Source organism: Engraulis encrasicolus, chromosome 3 (genome assembly GCF_034702125.1).
Source record: "Engraulis encrasicolus isolate BLACKSEA-1 chromosome 3, IST_EnEncr_1.0, whole genome shotgun sequence".
In the NCBI taxonomy this organism is placed as follows: Eukaryota; Metazoa; Chordata; class Actinopteri; order Clupeiformes; family Engraulidae; genus Engraulis; species Engraulis encrasicolus.
In genome coordinates this window covers 26566089-26583588 of record NC_085859.1, presented here as the reverse complement: position 1 = coordinate 26583588, position 17500 = coordinate 26566089, and the positions used below count along the sequence as shown (strand labels likewise).

At 44.4% G+C, this 17500-nt stretch overlaps 1 protein-coding gene across 1 annotated transcript in view; it reads left to right on the top strand.

Annotated features, from left to right (window-relative positions):
* Positions 1 to 17500, top strand: part of atp8b5a (ATPase phospholipid transporting 8B5a) — a 48390-nt gene that overhangs the window by 14222 nt on the left and 16668 nt on the right. The window contains exons 2-10 of the mRNA XM_063195076.1: positions 6101 to 6193; positions 6596 to 6654; positions 8659 to 8772; positions 9276 to 9374; positions 12088 to 12149; positions 12500 to 12572; positions 12960 to 13030; positions 13912 to 13994; positions 15510 to 15668. Of these exons, the coding sequence (XP_063051146.1) occupies positions 6151 to 6193; positions 6596 to 6654; positions 8659 to 8772; positions 9276 to 9374; positions 12088 to 12149; positions 12500 to 12572; positions 12960 to 13030; positions 13912 to 13994; positions 15510 to 15668 (763 nt within the window). The 5' untranslated portion in view covers positions 6101 to 6150. The remainder of the gene's footprint in view (positions 1 to 6100; positions 6194 to 6595; positions 6655 to 8658; positions 8773 to 9275; positions 9375 to 12087; positions 12150 to 12499; positions 12573 to 12959; positions 13031 to 13911; positions 13995 to 15509; positions 15669 to 17500) is intronic.

Genomic DNA, 17500 nt, shown 5'->3' with positions numbered 1-17500 from the left:
GTATGTGTGTGTGTGTGCGTGTGTGTGTGTATGCATGTGTGTGTGCGTGTTCGTGTTCGCATGCGTGCATGTGTATGCTCCTCTTCATATACAGTATACAATATATGTGTGATATATGTATGCGGACATTATGGTGTGTATATGCTGCTGGATATCTTAATAGCCTTTGGATGAATTAGGTCCTTCTACTCTACTACATATACGCCCAGTTACATGCACAGCCATTGGAAACATAATCAGAAGACCAAGATGCATAGTAGTAGTACAGACTCTGCCAATGAACTCTAGGGAGATAACACATTTACAAACCATGTGTACCGCAGACACACTCTGGATTGTATAACATTAAAATATCTGTAGATTCATTTTTTATCAACACAGGACAATGAAATGTGTTAGTTTCGGCCCTGCCGTGGCCAACTGGTAGGGCACTCGCCTGCCATGCGGCTGACCCGGGTTCGATTTCCCGGCCCGGGTCCTTTGCCGACCCCTCCCAGTCTCTCTCCCAATTAAATTCCTGTCCACCAAATGTTTGACTTGTGTTGCAGGCATGTGTGACCTCAGTGTGAGACACAGGATGTGGTCAAACTCTATCTTTTAGGGCAAAACTCACAACTGGATGACTTGTGTTGGAGAAATGTGTTACCAGCATCTGAGATGCAGACGTGGTCAACCTTTATCTTTTAGAACAGCGTTCACAACTGTTTGACGCGCGTGTGTGTGTGTGTGTGTGTGTGTGTGTGTGTGTGTGTGTGTGTGTGTGTGTGTGTGTGTGTGTGTGTGTGTGTGTGTGTGTGTGTGTGTGTGTGTGTGTCTGTGTATGTGTGTAAGGGAAGGGTGTTGCTGCTGTGTATGACATAGATGTGGTCAACCTGCATCTTTTAGTGCAAAACTAACAACTGTCGGACTTGTGTGTCAGAAATACATTGCCATAATGTGAGACAGACAAGTTGAAAGTGTAGTTTTTAGTGCAAAACTCACAAATTTGACTGTGGGAGAAATGTGTTACCTCGGTGTGAGACTGCATAGTTAAGCTGTGTCTTTTTAGTGCAAAACCCACAAGTCCACAAGACACAGGTCTGACCTGTGCGGGGAAAACGCACTGCCATATGAGACACAGACAGTGTCCATGTGTCACACGCACCAAAAGCAAACAGTCTGAGTGCAGTGGAGCCTTTCAGACGATGGTCGCGGCTGTAAATTTGACGGTATGCTCTAGGCTGTGGCTGTGACCAGCTGAAGGCACTCAGGTTGACTGAAGAGGGGCCCATGACACACACACACACACACACACACACACACACACACACACACACACACACACACACACACACACACACACACACACACACACACACACACACACACACACACACACACACACACACACACATTCAATGCCTCTTTCTCACAGAGAAACGCCCAACACAGGCTTTACTTGGCGAGTCTGGACAGCGCTCTGTGTATGTTTGTGTTATTGGGGTGGGGATACGGGGGTGGCGATACCAGGGGGGGGGGGGGTGTTTTGGGGTGTAGGAGTGTGTGTGTGTTTGTACGAGCATGTGGATATACACGATTTATGTGTAAGTGTGTGTGTGTGTGTCTGTGTGTGCTTGTATAATTTTGCCTCAGTATTTTCTGTGTCCCACTACACATTCTCAAACCCACACATTCCAAAACACAGACGCGTGCACTCGCACACACACACACAAACACACACACACACACACACACACACACACACACACACACACACACACACACACACACATGCACATGTGGCAGCTACTATATATAGCCCCAGAGGTGAGGTCACTCTGGCTTCTCTGCCAGATGGGTCCGCCGAGCTACGCTGCTGTTTCCTGCCTTGCTATTCTCAATAACACCTCCCCTACCAGTAGTGTGCATATGTGCGTGTGTGTGAGTGTGTGTGCGCGTGTGCGTGTGCGTGCGTACGCAGTGTGCGTCTGTATGTCTGTGTCTGTGTCTGCATCGGTCTCTTTTTGTTTGAATATTAACTTATGAACTCTTTCTAATGAATGTTAGTCAGGCAGGTTGATGCAACTACAAAATGATAACTGTGTGTGTGTTTGCATTAAAGAGAGAGAGAGACTGTGTATATACCGTCCATGCATGCCTTCATTTTAGGTATTCGATGCTTTGAGCCCTGTCAGACTTGTGAGCGTGGAGTAATTGCGTATTACTGCCTGGACTCGCCTGCTGCAGCATTCGTGTTTGTTTTGGCGACCTGAAGGCACTCCACAGGACTAATTTTCCCTAGTGCTGACTCGCCCCCTTAAGAACCTTTATAACAGCAGTGTAGGTGATGGCACACAAGATGGACCCGAGGGTTAACTTGTTAAGTCATGACCCCTTGTCATTTTTGTTAAATTTGTTATAAAGTTTGTCAAAGTTTGTTTTACACATCTCAACCTGTCAATTACAGTAAATGTACCTGATAAAGGAGGAAGGTGTAAGACCGAAATGTAGAACCTAATAAATGTATTGCTGCCTGTGTGCTGGATTTTATATAGTTTCCTGATAAGTTTTTTTTATACTACAATGGTAACAGACAATGGTAGTTACCATGTTGTAATGTGGAGGTAAAGTGTACCCAAGAAAGATTCCTGTGTTAGTCAAAGGAGTAACGTTGTAAGCAAATGGATGGGCTTTTGGAGCTTGATGATATTTCACCTGTGATCCAAAAGCCTTCTTCAGTCATGGCGTGATGTCTGGGCAGGGGCAGATTAAGGAATGAAGAGCCCCAGGGCAAAAGACCCCACCCTAGATCTGAACCCTGCCCCACCTTAGAGCTGGTATGTAATGTCCTTTAGGGGAGGGTGGGAGGGTTCACTTTGTCCTATTCCTTTCGATACTATATCCCCCGAGGCCTGGGTAGGACCACTCTTTGATCAATCCCTTTGATTAGGGAACCAAGACATATACTGTGAATCTTTGGATCACTTGAGGTGGACTTTTTTGACCACATCCCTACTCACATGATTGTGGATGGATGTTAGTGAAGCATGTGGAATAGTACTGTGGCAACGCTCTGGTTTTAATGCATCAAACTGTGATGCTGGATTAAAGCTAGTGTATGTGTGTGTGTGTGTGTGTGTGTGTGTGTGTGTGTGTGTGTGTGTGTGTGTGTGTGTGTGTGTGTGTGTGTGTGTGTGTGTGTGTGTGTGTGTGTGTGTGTGTGTGTGTGTGTGTGTGTGTGTGTGTGTGTGTTAGGGGGGGTAAATTCCTGTGGTATACCAATGAGAAAGCATACACCCTTATCAAGTTAGGGGCTGAAATAGCAAAGTCAAATAATAACAAAAATAAAGTCGGCAACACCTCTGTGTTTTAATGTGATGCTTCGGGCAGCATGCTTCATTAGACGTTCATCAAACCTCAGTAGGCTACATCTAATGAAGTGCATGCTGCCAGAAACGAGGCTACACTGTCACTGTGGTAGGCCTAAGTGTGGGTTTCAAACCAGTAAAAAAGACCAACTCCTGAACCTGGGGTCATGACGGGCCCTACAGTTCTTCAGTGAACAACAGACTGTTGAAGACGAGCTTAAGTAAATCAGCTTGGTCTGAAACATTTACATATTACACGTGTGTGCTTCCCCTCTCTGCCATGCCTGCAAGTGGTCAATGGCAATTAGCAGGATTGCTACCGATCTTCAGCAATAACCGTCCCTACTCAAACCCCCTCTGCACTCGACACATCAGCAGCATCTGCTTTGCTAAGGGCATCCTGATTTCAACATATGAACAGTGTTGCCAGATTGGGTGGTTTCCCGGCCAATTGGGCTGCTTAGGATGGCCGTCTGCGGGTAAAAATGGCATTTAGCAGAAAAAAACACCCAATTTTGGCCATAGAAATCAATAGAATTGGGTGGGATTTAGTGCTTCCAGGTGGGTTTTGAGCATTTTTTGAGCTGGAAATCATCAGCCTCATCTGGCAACCCTGCATGTGAAAAGACACAGACCTCTGTCTGCCTGAAATATACTGTATGCCTCCTTCCTGCTCTTCCCCTGCTGGCAACTAATTCAATTTAATTTCAGTCAGATGTCGACTCCTTAATGGGCCTTTGTGTGCATGTTAAGTTAGCATGGAAAAAGGCACCCGTAGCAGCTAATAGGAATAAATGTGTCTTGAATTACCACAGTGAGAGGGAGCCGCTCTGCACACTACTGTGCTGCAAAGTTGATAAGCGAGGACCAAAATGAGGCCCACAGACCTGCAGCGCGTCCCAGTACGTTTTCTGACCGAAGGACTGACTGATTGACCGACCAACGTGCATGGAGTCCCTGAATGAAACTAAATACAAGAGTGTTTAGATTCTTTCTTTATTGTCCCACAGGAGTATTTGTTTTCACATCAGACTGTTCCGTTCCATCAGGTTAGATCTTGTAGTACACATCTCATTTGCTACACATATACAGGTAGACACCATTTTAACACATAGACACATAAACACCCTCAGACATCCACATACAATACATATACACGCATCTATTCATATACACTCCAATATACACTCTACATACCTATGCATTCCTCTCCTCTACATACAACCCCCTCTCATCTACCCAGCTATGCCACTAGCTGTGCACCCCTCTCATTTCCCAGCTATGTCACCGCACATACATTAGTCAATTTTTCTCTGACAGTTGAGAGCATGTTCTCTTTATCCCTCATAGTTTTCGTTTGTGTTGATTTTTGTGTAGCATTGTCTAACATTTTTTTATGGATGTAAGTTTCTTTTTCCTGTTATTTTGATTGAAGCCACAATTTGTCCTTCTGTAGAGCTGATAGTATGCATGGTGGTCGGTCTGGGCTGTGGGCACATGACTTTCCAGCACTGAGGGTGTGAAATATTGTGAAATATTGTTATTGTTAAACAATATTGTTTCATATTGTTATATTGAATTATTGTTATTGTTAAAGGGTGTACGTATAATGTGAGGTCCTTTTTATTTGTCTGCGCTGTGTGGTCGTGAGTTTGTGAGTTTGATATGATTGCTACTGTATTAATAGACAAGAGAGTATAGTATTACTGTTGATGGTCAGGGGTGCCAACACGGGTGGACAAAGGGGGACAGTTGTCCTGGGTCCCGGGGGAGAGGGGGCCCAGAAATGGGTCATCATTACATTATATCCATTGGGCTGAGGGGCCCTTTCAGAGGACTTTGTCCTGGCCCCAGTCAAAGCTGTCAGTGGCCCTGGTGGTGGTAGACCAGCACTCCCAATGGAGTACAAGGCAATCACAAGGCTCTTTAGTTTAGACCACAGAAACTTGAGGACTGATGACGCTGCTGTGTTTGTGGCTTTTAGCATACTGTGGGTGTGTGTGTGTGTGCGTACGTGTGCGTGTGTGTATGTGTGTGTGTGTGTGTGTGTGTGTGTGTGCGTGCGTGCGTGCGTGCGTGTTAAGCATGCTATATGTTCGAGATTGAAGAAGTGAAAATATGCTGAGCCTATACATCAGATGTGTGGTCACAGTTTTAGTGTGAAAGATTTCCTGAGGCGTACATAATGGAACAAAAATAAATATTCAAAACATGTTAAATGATGCTTTTACATGTCTTCATGGTAACATTGTCAAACAATCTTTCTGTTTGTTGTAGAGTACACCTAACTTGCCCAAGTTGTCACCGACTCCAGTGGCTCCTCTGTCTGTTCCAAATGCCCTGTAGGGAGACAGTTAGACTGATGGGTGTTTTGGAATGTCTGTACTGTGTAGGTGATTTTGTAGACTAGAAGTCGACTGCAAACACAGGGATGTCCCTATACATTTGCTATACCATATAGTAAGGTGTGTAACATTTGAAAATGGGCCTTTTCAATGTATCTTAATACAATGTTTGTGTTTTTGCATGTATGGTATAGCTAAGCTAAACACCTCTAGTAAGTGGGTAGGGGCCCCAGTGGGAGTGTTCCAAACGCCCTGCAGGGTGACAGTAAGATGGAGGGTCCATGGAATGTCCTGGAATGTTCTGGAATGTCCCTGTGTGTGTAGAATTCTAATGCCTCTTCCAGCACAGTAGTCTGTGTGAAGACATTTCTCACTTTGCTTTGATGCCTTTTTTGTCTTTATTCATAGATGCGGCGATGAGTAAAGTAAATGAAGAGGCGTGACAAAGAGGAGCAGCCATGTCGTTCTTTGGCCTGGAGTGTGTGAGGAAAAAAAAAAGAGGTAACATTTTAAAGTGTTTGGTGTTTGTCTTCACGTCCCCTCTATTTGTCCCTTTGACTTTCTTTTTGTCTCTCTCTCTCTCTGTCTGTCTGTCTGTCTGTCTGTCTTTCTGCCTGCCTGTTTGCTTACCTGTCTGCCTGCCTGCCTGCCTGTTTGATTGCCTTCCTGCCTGCCTGCCTGCTTGCCTGTCTGTCTGTACGTCAGTCTGTCTTTCCGTCTGTCTGTCTGTATGTCTGCTACATTGCTATCTGATGCCAGATATTCCCAATGCTTACTGGGATTGAACATGAAATGGCATGTATACAGTTGTCATGCTAAGTACAGTATGTCGGGTGAAACAGCATACAGTACAGTATGACCACCAAGATGCTTTTCTCCCTTGACATTTCATTTGTGTTTCAGAGGAGGAAAGGAGACTGAAAGCCAATGATAGAGATTACAATCTCTCCTTCAAGTATGCGGTGAGTTCAAAAGGCAGAAGGGGCAGCAGAGCCAGCTGGTCCTTATCCTGATGTAAACCAGATGCACACACGCAGGGACACAGACATATACAGTGCACACACACACATGCACGCACGCATGCATGCACACACACACACACACACACACACACACACACACACACACACACACACACACACACACACACACACTCACACACACACACTCACACTCACACACTCACACACACACACTTACTCACACACACACTCACACGCACACACACGCACACACTCACACACACACACACACACACACACACACACACACACACACACACACACACACACACACACACACACACACACACACACACACACACACACACACACAGGCAGGAATGGACATGCTCATGAACACATAGGCTACATGACACATTCCACACACTGCGCTATTCGTGGGTCCTGTCAGTGACATCATGTATTCACTCACTACTTTTCTGCACTACTCTCTGCAATACTTTTACATTGACTTACACTTCCTATCCTCTTTGGGCTGCCTGGAATTTAAATAAGAGGTTGAAGTTGAAATCACAGTATAGAGTCATTGGAGGGTTGTGGTCCAGAGCAAAATCCGTAACTAGCCAAAAAAAATCGTTTGTGGTGTGGTGGTGTGGTGGGAGGACAAAACTGCGTGCTTCCAACCCACATTGCAAGTGGGAAATAGCTCTTATCTTGTAATGGGCCGTGTTTTGAAGTTATCTGGTCTGTTTAGTCTAGTCTAGAATTTGTGCATGTATGACTGCTATCTATGATAAATGTTCACTGTATATGGCTTCAGTCTGTGTCTCAGAAAGAAAAATCCTCTTATTGTTAAAAAGTGTCTTTAGTTAAAAAAAATCCTCTTATTCCTCACTTCTTCAGGTCAAAACCACTGCTGTAATTTCTGGAATTAGTAAAGTTGATGTTAACTTGTATTTTTTTTAGTTATGTTTATGTATAGGGCATGTGGTATTTTTTGCTCGACTCCTGTTGTTCCATAGGCTGACATGTGGTCTGCCCACAATACAATAGATTTGCCATGCACAATCAAAGGGCTGCCAACCGTGGCTGTCCTTCCAATCACAGCCACAAAGCCCTCTGCCATATGCTATAACACTACAGCAGTGCATCATCACAGCATTAGTCCTGCCCAGGGCACTGATGCCCTACAAGGATAGACGAATGTGATTGGTCAGACTCAATTTGGAAGAAAGCGTCTGAACTTCCGAACTTCTATGGTTTGTAGTTAGACTGTAACAGGGAAAGACATTTCAATGACTAACGGTGTATGTCTAGACTTCGAGGATAGTTGATCACACTTGTGGAGTTTCCCACCCTCTCCTCATTTCCCGCACGAGGTGGTTCTTGATGGGCTTCCTGAAGCCGTAATCGGCAGGGTTGCCAGATGACGCTGATTTCCACACCAAAAAACGCTAAAAACCTGCCTAAAAGCACAAACGCCATTTTTTACTGCACAAGGACATCCTAAGCAGCCCAATTGGGAGGGAAACAGCCCAATCTGGCAACAGTGGTAATCGGATGAGAAAATTAAGTTAGCACTTGTGTGGTTAAATATTTACATCCACTAGGGGCCCTGTTAGAATTCCCCCTGTAGAGATGTACTTTTATGCACTTAAATTTCATTTAATTTTTAACACATCCTCTTACCCTCTTTACAGTAAATGTATACGGAAATTACAAAGAGTTTTACACCATGACTGAAATACGTAGACAGATAAACACCATAACTAAACGATTTTCAGAAATGCACATTTTCGTATTACAATAAGTACATAGATATGCACTATGCTGTGTACATGATGCTTATATGTACAGTTAATTGTTAATGCCCAGATTGAAAAAAATTACAGACTTGGGTAATGTTACAGGCAACTGGCAGCTTTTGGTTATGGCAACATCTGTAGTGAATGTGAATGTATTTGTTTGTTTATTATCTGTTTTCTGCCTGTACTCTTCCTCCAGACCAACTCCATCAAGACCTCCAAGTACAACCTCCTCACCTTCCTGCCCCTTAACCTCTTTGAGCAGTTCCAGAGGATAGCCAATGCCTACTTCCTCGTCTTACTCGTACTGCAGGTGAGCTCCATGTCACATCAGGACAGTCGTTTACCTCACTTTCTCTCTCTCCTCTCTCTCTCTCTCTCTCTCTCTCTCTCTCTCTCTGTCTCTTGCTGGGTCTTGTCTCTGTAGAGTAGAGTAGTAGAGTAGAGTAACTTTATTGATCCCCGAGGAGAAATTCAGGTGTCAAGTTGCTTACATAAATACACATAATGCCCACATGGACATTTAAAGACACATATAACACAGGTAATGAAACTCTTTATGAAACTCTTTTCCATAATAGCTGCAGTGCCTTCGTAGTACGCATCGTCCTCACGTGAAACACTTAACCATTTGTTGAGATGAACTTTCACTACCATACACACTATGACACATTTCACAATAATACACAGTAATACTTGGTCATTGCCACTCTATTAACAACAAACTTGTAACATGGGTGGGTCTTAACACGTTTTAACATTGTCTAATGTCCAGATTGTGTCTTGTAACTAACTGCTTCTGTTTGTGTTTGTCAGCTCATTCCCGCCATATCGTCACTGTCATGGTTCACAACGGTGGTGCCCCTGGTCATGGTGTTGATTTTCACTGCAGGCAAAGATGGCCTCGATGACATTGTGAGTAGTGTGCTTTACTGATTGTACTGCATGATGGAGTGAGCGACCATCACTATGCCAATGAGCCTGCCTCTTTTCTGTCGTGGTGAAAGCATATTTGATCCTCCAGACGCCTTGGTTCAAACAGCAGACTATGGGACACCAGCTCCAACAGCACTGTGGAGCACTTTCTCTTCCAGGGACGCAGGAACTCATTTTAAGCAGGGGGTGCTGTGGTCGGCGGAGGGTCTGGGAGTCCTCTCCCAGAAAAAAAACGTGTTTTTTAGATGCAATTTCCTGCATTCTAATCAATTTTAGGATGAAGAATGGCGAATCCCATCTGACTAACTTCTTTATGTTTTATGTAGCCTAACCAAGGATGACTAGATTTTACCTTTTTTTTGTTTAACATTTCACTTCAAAATTATTAAGTTCTTCTTGAGGAAGGGAAACGCGCACCTAATGTGGAGGTGAGGTCGTGTTCAAGAGCAAATCGCGCTGCCGTGACAGTTTCTCTCTTCTCCATGGGCAGTCTACAATGTGTGAAATTTAAATGCATGACTAGGCTATGCGATGCACTTGTGAGAGGTGACCGGGCTTTCAAACAATTTAGATTTTCTTGCAATTACGACGGTGTATCTCAAGATGCATACGATCAGGACCCCTGCACTGTCTCCCCGCCCGCGCACAAAAGCACGCACGCACACACAGACAGGCATACTGCTTCCCGAATGTGATTACACTCTGACGGCCAAAGAGTTTGTGGTGATCGGCGAGAGAAGATACAGGGAGAGTGTGAAAGCCACCTTTAGTTTGCATTTGACGTAGGCCATATTTAAGACTCACTAAAAGTATGTCTGAATTTAGGGTAATACACAAGTGCAGCTGCGTCTGTTGTCCAGTATGGGGGGTGCTTCAGCACCCGGAGCACCCCACTTCCTGCGTCCCTGTTCTCTTCCGACACAATTCTGACCCCCACACCCAATTTCACATGAACATATAGCATTGATTGTCAATGGGCGGCGCCGACAAAACAGAATTTGTCTCTAATCGCTATCTAACATCCGCGAATGTCCGCGGACATCAGCACCAGTGTGCAGGGTTCTATTGAAAACAATGGAATCAAACTTTTGCGGAGCATTGCTCAGCACTTTGTCAGATCCTGTGTGCGGAAGCCCTATCTGTCTGTCTCTGTCCCCCCCTTCTCTGTGTCTCTGTGCCTCTCTCTTTTTCTCTCTCTCTCTCTCCCTCCTCTCTCTCTCTCTCTCTCTCTCTCTCTCTCTCTCTCTCTCTCTCTCTCTCTCTCTCTCTCTCTCTCTCTCTCTCTCTCTCTCTCTCGGGTGTGGGAGTAATGGAAAGAAAGCAGATATAGTAAGGCACATTAAACTATTTTCTGATATTCTGATATGAGTTGTGTTTGGCAATGACAAACTGAGCTTGAGGAGTTTTGTTCCCCTGATACAATCCAGAATACATGTATACTATTTCAAGCTCTCGAAAACTTGCTTGATCTTTAGACCTTTAGCCATCAACTCAATTAATCTTAGTAAATGGACAGCCCCCAACCCTACCACCAAGACACACGCACACGCACACACACACACACACACACACACACACACACACACACACACACACACACACACACACACACACACACACACACACACACACACACACACACACACAAAATAAATGTTACTCAAAGCAAACATTAGCATCCCAAATGATAATCCATTTGCCCAACTAAGTTAGTCGGTTAATGTTATGAGAAGTGCCTGTTGCTTTTGCTGTGTTGCGCATTAGCTACTACCGGTAAGTACAGCAAAACATGACAAATTGCCACTACCAGCATCTACACAGTGTACACATGTCCAAGCTAAACACACACACAGAGAGCGAGGTTTTTAAATGGTCCTCTGGTTAATGTAGCATTTAAAAAGGTCAGCATGGTGTAGCATCATGGAAAGAACGCGGAGGGCTGGAGAGCTAGTGCCTCTTTCCAGGGACAGGACCAGTAGCGGAAATGTTTCACACAGGGCCCCAGGGCAAGACACTGATGGGGGCCCCCCATACAGCCTGCCAAGGTCATAATAGAACCCCCACCACCAATACGGAAGGGCCCTGGGCCCCCATGCAAATACTCTGCTACACCCCACCACCCCCACCCCTTCCACCTCTGGAAAGTGCCCAGTCAGGAGCAGCAGGCGAGCCTAACCTCTTCCCTTCTCTTCTCCTGCACAAGGGCCTTTTTGTGCCTCCGTCGCTCTCGGGTGTGGTTGCATGGTTGAATGGTCTTGGAGGCAGACCAGCTCAAACCATGGGGATTTCTCTCTGACTTTCTTCGGTGTGTGTGTGTACGTGTGTGTGTGTGTGTGTGTGTGTGTGTGTGTGTGTGTGTGTGTGTGTGTGTGTGTGTGTGTGTGTGTGTGTGTGTGTGTGTGTGTGTGTGTGTGTGTGTGTGTGTGTGTGTGTGTGTGTGTGTGTGTGTGTCTCTCTCTCTCTCTCTCTCTCTCTTAAATGTGATTAAAAGAGAATGTCTGCCAACACAAAATGACAAAATACCCCTGACCTTTTGGAAAAGATCATCATCATCAGAAATGTTTTGCAAAATGTTATGAGAAACAGAAACAGAGTCTGGTATGTTTTCTTCCTCCAGATATGTAACACTGACAGCAGACCAGATAATGTACTGTGTACTTTGGTAAAACAGTGACATTTGTTCTCTCTGCAGAATCGCCACAGGAGTGATAGAAAGGTGAACAACCGCAAAGTCCAGGTTCTCATCAATGGCGAGTAAGTGTGTGTGTGTGTGTGTGTGTGTGTGTGTGTGTGTGTGTGTGTGTGTGTGTGTGTGTGTGTGTGTGTGTGTGTGTGTGTGTGTGTGTGGACATTGTTGTGGTTGATGACGTATTGGACTTAGGACGCTACTCTGACGCATATATGGACCTGTGTTTTTACTGAAAAATTTGTGAAATATCGACCAATAGTTCATGCATTGACAGAGAGTGACTACAAAACATCCATGGTGGAACTCATCTATGGTAGCCTAGGTCATGTTCATAGGTGAACTAATGTAATGTCTGAACTAATGTGTGTTGCCATCAACTTAATCTTCCCTCTTCTCTTCTCTCTTCCTACCAAAGGCTCCGCAGTGAAAAATGGATGGACGTACAAGTGGGGGACATAATCAAACTAGAAAACAACCAGTTTGTCACGGTGGGTGAGATGTTATTGACTTTAAAAAAAAAAAAAAAAAAAAAAAAAAAACATCTTAAGCCGGCGTCTTAAACAGGAAGTATGATGTGATGAATGTCTGCATCATCATTTCCTGTTTTGAAATGTTGTTGTGATCTGAAATCAGTGTGTGACTGTGTGCATATTTGGCCTGATGCATTGACCATGCTTTCTCGCTCTGTGTGTGTGTGTGTGTGTGTGTGTGTGTGTGTGTGTGTGTGTGTGTGTGTGTGTCTGTGTGTGTGTGTGTGTGTGTGTGTGTGTGTGTGTGTGTGTGTGTGTGTGTGTGTGTGTGTGTGTGTGTGTCTGTGTGTGTGTCTGTGTGTGTGTGTGTGTGTGTGTGTGTGTGTTTTCTTTGTCATATTTCAGGCAGACCTGTTGTTGTTATCGAGCAGTGAGCCTCTCAACCTGGTGTACATAGAGACGGCGGAGCTTGATGGGTGCGTTTTGTGTGTGTGTGTGTTTCTGTGTTTGTGTGTCTGTGTGTGTGTGTGTGTGTGTGTGTGTGTGTGTGTGTGTGTGTGTGTGTGTGTGTGTGTGTGTGTGTGTGTGTGTGTGTGTGTGTGTGTGTGTGTGTGTGAGAGAGAGAGAGGATAATATGTGTTCAAGCAACATGATCTCCAAAAATTCCGTGCTCCTGGACATGGATGTTAAGGACACAAAATCCCTGTGCTCCTGGACACGGAATTATTTTCCGTGATGGACACACAGAAGTGCTCTCTCTATACTCCAACAGCTCTCCACAATTTCAAATATTTTTTCTCAAAAAAAAACATTTCTTACTGACAGGTTAGGGTTAGGAATTGTTTTGGTCTGGGCACAGCTAGTTTTCTTTCATTCATTATATGAATTTGATAGCCTATCAACCAACTGGAAAAGGTATTTATCAAAAATATGTCTTTAATGACAGGTTAAGGTTAGGGAATGTTTTGGTCAGGGCACAACTTAAATTGCTATAGCATTATTTTGTTTAGGATTTGCATTTGGTATGTATTTTCTAATGATAAAGTTAACACATTGCTGTGGTAATAGCCTATAGAAAGCACTTCCGTGTGCCCAGCACGGAAAACAATTCCGTGTCCACGAGCACAGAAAACAATTCCGTGTCCAAGAGCACGGCATTTTGGCAAAATCCGTGCTCCTGGACACGGATTTGTCCTTAACATCCGTGTCCAGGAGCACGGATTTTTTGGAGATCAGGCTGGTTCACACATGCATGGATGGGTTTATTTTGTGTTAATTTGTGTTTATTATGAGTAAGCCTCTGTTCTACTGACATAATGCCTTGTCACCATGTCATGTCACCTGTGTGTGTCTCCAGAGAGACGAACCTGAAGGTGAAGCAGGCTCTGACCATCACTGGAGACATGGGAGACAGCGTGGCTGACTTGGCTGCATTCAATGGTGAGACAGACAGACAGGATTGCCTGATGAAGGTCTAGTAGCCTACCGAAACGTAGTTTATTATAGAAAGAACAGCGAAATGGTCAGTGTGCGGGAATTTCTTTAAGTTGTTTATGAGTGACCCATGGTGCCATCTCCGACGCACCTGCCAGCTGAGGTGTGCGAAAAAAGTCTTAAGTTTAACGTGACAGACAGACAGACAGCCACACAGAAAGACAGACAGACAGACAGACAGACAGACAGACAGACAGACAGACAGACAGACAGACAGACAGACAGACAGACAGAGACAAAAACAGACAGACAGACAGACAAAGAAAGCATAAAGGCAGACTGGAGGAGGAGGACACATGATCAAAGAGAATATCAGCTAATAAGGGCTGCTAGATGGACAGACATACATATTGACAGAAGCATAGAGACAGAGTCATCGTTAGAGACAGGGGAAATCTTAGTGGCAGGAAACATGACATAGACATGACTTAAGCAAAGAAAGGGCGACAACTACAGTTGAGGTATACATGACCAATAAAAAAGGGAAGCTGACCAGCTGAGAAAGGGAAGTGCTGTGGTTTACACAATCTAGCAGGGACTGTTGAGGATTGAGCAAACCTGGGGAAGACAGATCGCTAGTCCACTAGCCATTTCTGCTCTTTCAGCCATGTGTTAAACATACAGTATACATAGGTCACACATACTGGTATGTCAATATCCAACTAGGTCACACATATGTCACAGAGGTCACAGAGGGCCAGAAGAGAACACTCACTCCATATGTGGGATGGGGTTGCGGTAAATGTCAGTCGGTGACTCTGTCATGTACATGGTTATATTCTGTATGTCATATGTACTGTAGGTCGTGACCAGTCACAAGGCCACAAGGAGGCCCAGTGGCATGTTGTATTGTATTGATCATAGTTTCTGAGAGTGCAGATTTGACCCTTTAATGATACCTTAAAGGGACACTGTGCGAGATTTTTAGTTGTTTATTTCCAGAATTCATGCTGCCCATTCACTAATGTTACCTTTTTCATGAATACTTACCACCACCATCAAATTCTAAGTATTCATCATGACTGGAAAAATTGCATTTTTCATACATGAAAAGGGGGGGTCTTCTCCATGGTCTGCCATTTTGAATTTCCAAAAATAGTCATTTTTAGCAGCAAAAATGACTCTACTTGGACCATACTAGAAAATATTTGTTTATTACTTAGTAAACTTTCATGTAAAGATCAAATTTGGCAATATGCAGCCCAGTTTCAATGAGCAGCATAGTTGCAGTACCTTTTTTGACCATTTCCTGCACAGTGTCCCTTTAAGTGTGGAATCTGGTAATATCTGAAAAAATGAATGTATTTTTTGAATGTGTTCACTTCTTAAAATATAAAATATCTCCCTAACTGCACACATGCCCGTGCATGATCTGTGTGAGGATGTCAGTCCTGTCTAAGAAGATGTACTTACCATAACTGTAACTGTAGCATAACAGTAACTGATATGTTATCCCATCAGGTGAGGTGCGCTGCGAGCCCCCTAACAATCGCCTGGACCGCTTCACGGGCACCCTGAGCTATGCGGGCCAGAAGTACCCCCTGGACAACGAGAAGATCCTACTTAGAGGATGCACACTCAGGAACACGGACTGGTGCTTTGGCCTCGTCATCTTTGGAGGTCAGCATCAGATTTGCTGTGGTTGTGTATGTGTGTGTGTGTGCGTGTGTGCGTGTGCGTGTGCGTGTGACTGTGTGTTTGTGTGTGTGTGTGTGTGTGTGTGTGTGTGTGTGTGTGTGTGTGTGTGTGTGCTTGCGCACGCGTGCCTGAGTGTGTGTGTGTGTGTGTGTGTGCTTGCGCAAGCGTGGGCCTGTGTGTGTGTGTGTGTTTGTGTGTGTGTGTGTGTGAGAGAGAGAGAGAGAGACAGAGACAGAGACAGACAGAGACACAGACAGACAGACAGACAGAGAGAGACAGACTGACAGACAGAGAGAGAGACAGACTGACAGACAGAGAGACTAGGAGACAGGAAATGTGTGTCTCACTCACCCTCTGCTGGTGATTTATGGTAGTACACTGTGAAACTATTTTACTGATCACCAGTGTGTCTTTGGTTTTATGTTTGAGGCTGTCAATACTTGTTCTTTTGTTCAAATGGGCCATATGTTATGAAAAGTGGCCAGCTCAAAGCATGTTAGTCTGATGTGAGTTGTACCTAAACCGAGAGTGTACATTTCCCCTGTAAGTGTATATTTTCCATTAGAGGGGCTGTGAAAAAATCCTGCCTTTATCCTTGAATTGGGAAAGATTTACTTTGGTTTTGACCTTTCAATGGGGGAAGAGAAAACACCAGCTGCAGACAAGGCGGTCACATTTTCCTTACACGTGTGTGTTTCCATGGTGTAATATTCACCATTCAGTTCTCCGGTGCTAAAGCATGTTTACAGTATGAGACCACTAGATGAGATATTGCTTGCTAGTGAGGAGACGTTTCACTCTACTATATCACATTTCCCCTCTCTCATTGCTACTGCACTGACTGGGTGTGTACTTTTATTTTTTACTTACACTTAGTGTTATGTATACATTGATCGTAACATGTAATAAATAATTCCACACTACTGTACACAAACTACTACAATTTATGCACATGCTATTGCATGATAAAATGAAAAGCATACTGTATATCATATGCAATCTGCATGGTTATGAGCCAAGTACCAAAAAGAGCCTCAAATCAGAGTTGCTGTGCACAACCACTGTCCAGGTGCTGGTGATGTGCAGTAAAAGTAATAGTAGAGTAAAGTAGATATAAATCACCACACACTCGTCTTCTGTGCTGGTAGTTTATTTAGGTGTGAAAAGAAGGAAGGTCCGCACATAGTTGCTGCTCCAGGTTTATTAACACAACGTTTCGACCATGCAGTCTGGTCTTCGTCAGGTGTATGTGAGTTTGTGTAACATGACAGTTCTTTTAAAGACTCTTGAAGGAAGAGGCGGGCGCAATGTGCCGTTGAGTGACATCTCCTCCAAGTGAGGTCATAGTTCAAAACACAAACAGAAAAAAAGGGACCACACACTCGTCTTCTGTGCTGGTAGTTTATTTAGGTGAACAACGCGTTTCGCTGCCGCTTCATCAGGTTCACTCTACCAAACAGAGCCTATTTCACGGATGGTTGCTTGGCAAGATTAAGGTAACGATTTTAAGTGTGAACTGCGGTTTGAGCGCTGCAAAAAGGGACCAGATGCTACAGTAGAAACCTTAGGGCCCATTAAAGATTGCAAATCAAGCAAGGCAGTACTATTAAAGTATACAGTATTAATAACCTTCAAAGGTCACCCCTACCAGTACCAGGCCTATTGAATCATCCAAACTCTCCCCTCACGGGCTGTGTCCCTGAAGCCACAACAATAAGATAACAAACATCCCAACCTGTGCAAGCCTATCCACCACCCCCATCCAACACAGTAGAAAAGCCAAAACATTTGTTGCTACTAGAGAGACAGAGGTG